General features: G+C 40.1%; 1 protein-coding gene across 1 annotated transcript; it reads left to right on the forward strand.

The window, feature by feature from the left end:
- The first annotated feature begins 418 nt into the window (after positions 1-418).
- LOC106806340 (short stature homeobox protein 2-like) lies at positions 419-1,875 on the forward strand. Its single transcript, XM_014808246.1, has 2 exons — positions 419-585; positions 1,277-1,875. The coding sequence occupies exons 1-2, from the start codon at positions 474-476 to the stop codon at positions 1,477-1,479; spliced, it is 315 nt and encodes a 104-aa protein (XP_014663732.1). The 5' UTR covers positions 419-473; the 3' UTR covers positions 1,480-1,875.
- Positions 1,876-6,757: the final 4,882 nt, after the last annotated feature.

The following is a 6,757-nucleotide window of genomic DNA, read 5'->3' on the forward strand; positions in this document are numbered from 1 at the left end:
AAAAGGGGGGTACCATGCAGTTATATAATTAATTAAGGGTGTTATGATCCAAATACCTTAGTAGCGCGATATTGATAGAATATAAATCTGTATAAAATTATAATATACATTAGAGCAAGTTTTCAAGACAGCATATGTTTTTTCATCAGGCGATAAGTTAATTAATTAATTATATATATATAAGATCGCATTAACAATATATATCTATGTCAATATAAAACGTACGAAACAATGTACAAACAACGTACGAAACAATGCACGAACAACGTATGCAACAATGTACGAAACAATGTAACAAAAACAAAGTAGAGCCACAATAGCGAACAAACCGTTTGATACATCTTCGTGATTTCATTCACATATCATCGCCATCGAACATTTCAGGTATTCTACTCGGCGCCAGTGCTTCAGGGTACGAGCATGGATGCAGGGTAGGACCCTACGTCACACCTGGCGGCCTATCCGCTCTCCGGATGCCAGGAATGTCGGCCCTCGACCCGACCCGACTACCGCACATATTCCCATACGAACACTTCGGCCTCAGCTCGGCACTAGCCGCAGCGAGCAGCAACAGTCATTTATCAGGTAACATCGTCAGTAAGTGCGGAGGATATCTCTGATCCCGCTGGAGGAAAGTACCTTAAAATTTACCCGATTACACGATTAATTTCTACTTTATTGCGTAGTGATCGCTGCACGGTAGGCAACCGGCAAGTTGCTATCGTCTTGCTTTACGCATCGCAGGCTGTGTGTCGTCATTGGGCTCAACCTTACTTTGGGACATAAATCGTCATTACCTTCCTCTTATCTCTAATCCTAACTTTAACCCTTTCTCTAACCCTAGCTTTTAACTTGACACGATTGCTAACCCATATTTAACCATACCCTAACGCTAATCCTAACATAGTCCTAAGCCCATCCGGGGGCCCATTGTCAGAAAAAAGGTAATCTTCACTGTAGTCGTAGCATTTTTTCTCGCAGACGGTTCAGAAAAACATCGTAAAGGGATGAGAATGACTGTTACTGTTACCGCTACCGATACCGATACCAATACCCGCCGCCCGTTATTGTTATTGTTATTGTCATTGATATTATTATCGTTATTGTTATTGTTATTGTTATTGTTATTACTATTGCTATTACTATTGTCATTGTCATTGTCATTGTCATTGTTATTGTTATTGTCATTGATATTATTATTGTTATTGTTATTATTATTGTTATTGTTATTGTTATTGTAACATTTATGTTGCTGCTATTGTTATTGTTGTTACAGGGCTACCGGCGAGTTTCGGGTTACCTCACACTGGTCACCCTCCTTCCCTCGCATCCATGTTGTTCTACCCATCTCCTCACTACTCGTTTGCCATGCCGGCTCTACTCACCGAATCCCTCTATAAGGCGAACAAGAGCAGCAGCATTGCCGACCTGAGACTGAAGGCGAAGCAACACGCGGCAGCTCTCGGATACCAGTCGTGAGAACTCGCGAGATCTCATCGATGACGACGGCGTCTGCTGGTGTGCGAACGCTGGGGACTCTCTGATGGAACACCACGGGCAAGGATGAGGAGCCGAGATGTGAGGTCCGATCACCCCGGGGAGCTGTCGACAATTTATAGCGATGGATCGTTGAGAATTGAGTCTATACGAATGACCTCAGTGGGCTTTCAGAACTCTGCCCGCCAAATCCTATATTGGAACGCAACTACGAAAGCAGCTTTCCGTGAAATAGTTGAACTGAAGGAATAAGGAAGACGGCCCATCCTTCACCGAGGTTGCATGACTCGCTCCCATGTGAAGCGGATTGGTCATATGTTCAGAATAGCGGACCTACGTTAGGTCAGAAAGTTACTAACACAATCCAAACTACGGCCGGGGCGGATCCAGAAGGGGGGTCGAGGGGGTCCGGACCCCCCCTTTTTACCACAAAAAAGGGAAAAAAGCATACACACACACGCACGCACGCACGCACGCGCGGCAACACACACACAGACAGCACCACACACACACACAACACACACCACACACACACACACCCACACAGAGGCAGACAAGACACACACACAACCACACACACACACACACACACCACACACACAACACACCACAACACACAACACACACACACACACACACACACTTTTCTTGATATTTGTCCTCCATAAAAAATCTTGTTTAGCGTAGTTTTTCTTATTAAAGATTTACTTATATATATATATATGATGTAAATTCGTTATAAAACTGCAAATGGCAAGAGGGGTCCGCAGGCGTCGCGGGGACCGGATCGGATAAATTTTGCATTCTAGACATCAAAATACTGCTCAGATGCCTCTCAGATGCCACCAAATTTAAAAGAAATATCTTGGGGGGGTCCCCCCCCCCTATAGTGGCGCTTCGGCAGCCTTTTTAAACACCAGAAAAAGTAAGCAGGGGAAAAAAATGCCCTTTATTTCTTCCATGGACACCCCCTTTTTCAAAAATCCCTGGATCCGCCCTGTGAACGGGCGCGATCATATTAGGATGTAGTCTAGTAAAAAAGTTGCTTTCATTATGATAAAAAACGATCAGCGAGTATATTAGTGCGTAATTGTTCTTTATTAGTATGCATCCTGAAACACTTTTGTGTTGTCGCGTGTTCAGCAGTAGAAACCGCATACGACGCCGATGCGCGTGTTGTTCATTCACAACGATAACGACGGCGAACACGCCGCATATAGTTGGATAATTGATGAATGGCAAAAGCGAGTCGAGTGTGACTGCCAAGCTATGGATTAATAGTTTCAATCGATGAGGCTTAAACCGCAGACATGTATCCTATAACAGCAATAGAGCTGACCTTATTACGTAGTGAAATCGCGCTTTATTGAGCTATATAAATACCAAGCCTCCTCTGTCTTTCACGCACGCACGCGTTAAGCTACGCATGCTAGTTGTAAATACTTGGATGAAAGGACATCGCGGATTGTAGCAACGTGTGTGTTAAGCATAGATTATCGTAGAATTTATGTGCTAATACTACGGCGTCTTCGAGGTTACTTTAAGAATAGCGATCTTTTTGCCCCCGAATAAAGCGGATCCAGTAATCAAATAAAATAGAAATTAAAATATATAAGACGTTCGCGGTGTTCCTTGTTTTAACAACGAATGTGGAATTCACAACTAGGCCGATTTTTTATGAAGGATGCGTTACGCTTCACGCTTGTATTCCCTGAAACGAAGTCTGCGGAAAACAAAGCCGCTCTCGCCATCTGCTTACCGTATTTCGACGCAGATTGCGTTATGAATGCAAGTTTGCTCACCATGAGTATCCCTAATTACCGAAACAAGACTGCATGGTATCAGGAGTCTTCCATATTGATACACTCTGATTGGTGATGCGCTAACAAATTGTTTGTTTTTAGCAAAAAAGGGGTGGTACATGCAGTTATATTAATAATTAAGGGTGTTATGAATCCAAATACCTTAGATAGCGCGATATTGATAGACTATAAATTCTGTATACAATTATAATATACATTAGAGCCAGTTTTCAGACAGCCATATCGTTTTTTATCAGGCGATTAAGTTAATTAATTAATTTATATATGAAGATCGCCATTTTAAATATATATCTATGTCAATTATGCAAAATTCTGTATTATTATATTATATATATATATATATATATATGTCTACTTCTTTTGACATTAAACCTGTGCCTCGCGCAAAAGTCAATACGAAATGCGGGATGCGCAGGGCACAGTTTAATGACAAAAGAAGTAGACACCGGAAGCATATAATAGCCATGCAAATCATCATTACATTTCCCGCTTCCGCTCCCACACGCAATAATCTTAGTTCCGATAGGTTAGATCATAAACACGCCACATATTTTGATATGATTTTGCGTTACCGGGGATTTTAGTGGTGCCATCTCGTGTCGGGTACGGTCTCCGACAATGAACTGGAATTTTTATCAATGGAAGTTGCTCTGATATCCGTGATTATTTTTCATTAGAAAGTTTTCATTGACACGATTTTTAGAAAAAGGCAGAATAAAACTTAAAAACTATAGATTGGGATGATATTAGATTTAATAATAAAGAGGGACAGCTTGGTTTTTATGATTTTATTAATTTATATTTATTCGCTAAAATTTAGACAGGTATACTTGCAACATACAGTTACAGCTTCAGTTATAGTAATAAGTGATATTATATAAATACATGTGTGCATGCGTGTGTATTACATTTTTGGGCACTAATATTAGCTGCGTTCACATGTATACACGGCTTAGCTGAGTACCGCTACTCAGTCGTGCTAAGTCCGGCTTAAAATGCGTTCGACACGAGATAAACGACGATTCGAGGCCTTACTAAGCGCCGGTATTAATATAGGACTGTTACCCGGTCGACAGTTCCACATGCTCCCTAACGTGTGGCGCGAACGGGTAGCAGTTCTAGGTTCACACGACAATCAATACGCGGCCAGCGTGGTGCGAATATACGCTGGTTAGTTGGCGCGGCAAATATGATTCCGCGCTTAGCAAGCCGGAGCATTCGCGGCTAAGCAAGCCGTGGCTAAGCAAGCCGCGTATATTTTAGCGTGTGAACGCAACTTTCTCCTCGTGTGAACGCAGCTTATATATATATACATACATACATAATATTATCGTGGATTTTATTAAATAAGTGTGTTAAGAAATGCTACCATGCAGAATGTTGAGTGGATAAGAACGAATAGTTTTTCACTCCTGGTGTTGTTTTCTGTTTGTTAATATTAGTGTTCGTATCTTAATGACCTTTAGTGATCTCTCGAATCGGTATTGGGTCCGTACTTAATATGTAGGAGCATACAGCGAACAAGAACCGATACCGCGATCGTCGCCAATTTCCATAGGAAAAGGGACACGTACTGTCGCCGTAACCATGTGTAGATGGTTGTACATAAATATGTACTTGCGCCTTGCCTAGAAGATTTAGACTAGGCCTACCGTATTTGTAAATTGTATAGTCTATATAGCCTAGGCCCTAGGGCCCTACTATACTATAGTATAGAGTAAATAGACTATGGTTTTTATGAGGAAACACCGACTTTTCCTGTAGAAGAATGGCTTTCGTCGTAAGTAGTCATTATTATTATTATGTTATGAATATGAGTTATACTAGTAACTACTATCTTAGATTCTTACCACTGAGGAGGTATATAGGACTATACTCACTGGACTATATCTATATAGTATACATATACCTATAGGTAGTATACCGGTATATACAAGATTCAAGATTCAAAAATGTTTATTTGTGCATATAGTGCTGCATACGACATACATACATACATGATACTGTACAAAGATAGAGAGCATGGAGAGATTGAGAACTATGTAGCGTAACACAGACTACAGTGTACAACGGAAGATATGAGAATGACAGGTCACAATACATGATTTGACAGGTGAAGCACGGGGGTGGCGAAGGACCTGAAGGTCATCAAAGTCTGCCACCCCTGAAAAGATTAGTTCATAGACAGGCAGCTGAATCATGAGTTTAATTAGGTTATTGATTGAAACAAATCCAGCCAGGCATACAAGTATCAATGTTCCGATATGAAATGAAATTAATCCAACACTCATTCCGTAAATTCAGTTATTCTAACAACCTAATAAACGTTAATACAGTATTGACAAGTAAGACAACGATACTCAATATGTATATCACTAGCTGCGTTCACACGAGGATTTCGGTTCCGTAGTCCGTACTCACGGACCGTTCACACGGTAAAAATATTCAAGACTTAAATACGCGGCTTAGCAAGTACCGTACTGAAATACGAGGCTTATTCCGCGCTGAAACATTCGGCACCACGCTGGCCGCGTATTGTCTGTCGTGTGAACGCAATTCGAGGCCTCTTACTGTAGTGCGCTTACCTAGACTGGTACCCGTTCGCTACACGACGTTATATTAGTGTAGCGTGTGGAACTGTCGAACCAGTCTATATTATACCTAGCCAGCTAAGCCTCGATTCTCGTGTGAACGCTCCAGGTTGTGTTAGCACGGTATTTCAGCCGAATTCAGCACCAGATAAGCACGGAACCAGCGAGGCCGTGAATCTCGTGTTAACGCAGCTATATACTCATATACAGTGCATGGTTAGAAAATGAAAACAAATAAACGCGAAAGAGTATATATACAAATGATAACATATTATATATATGTACAAGTCTGTGTAAAGGTTACTGAGGTAAAACAGCAATAGCCTATAAAAAAAAGCTTAAAGAAGCTCTCGAACTAAAGAATGAGGTAGGCAGTACATGAAGTAAAATAAGCAATATATAACCAGTATTTATACAATATTGGAAATTCATGTACAATATATGTACAATACAATACTTTACAATATATGTACAATTCAATATAATACAATACATTACAATGTACAGTACAGTGATAATACAATTTATGTACAGTACAGTTTACAATACTATACAATACAAAATATAAACAATGTACAATACAATACATTACAATGTACAGTACAGTGATAATACAATTTATGTACAGTACAGTTTACAATACTATACAATACAAAATATAAACAATGTACAATACAATACATTACAATGTACAGTACAGTGACAATACAATACGAATACAACACAAAATACAAGCAATGTATAATAGATGTTCACTTATATAGCATCATTAATAGGCTCTTCCTAAATAAATGTTTGAATTTTGAGAAGGGTAAACTTTTTATATATTTTGGTATATCGCTCCAT

Source organism: Priapulus caudatus, unplaced genomic scaffold (genome assembly GCF_000485595.1).
Source record: "Priapulus caudatus unplaced genomic scaffold, Priapulus_caudatus-5.0.1 Scaffold155, whole genome shotgun sequence".
Lineage (NCBI taxonomy): Eukaryota > Metazoa > Priapulida > Priapulimorpha > Priapulimorphida > Priapulidae > Priapulus > Priapulus caudatus.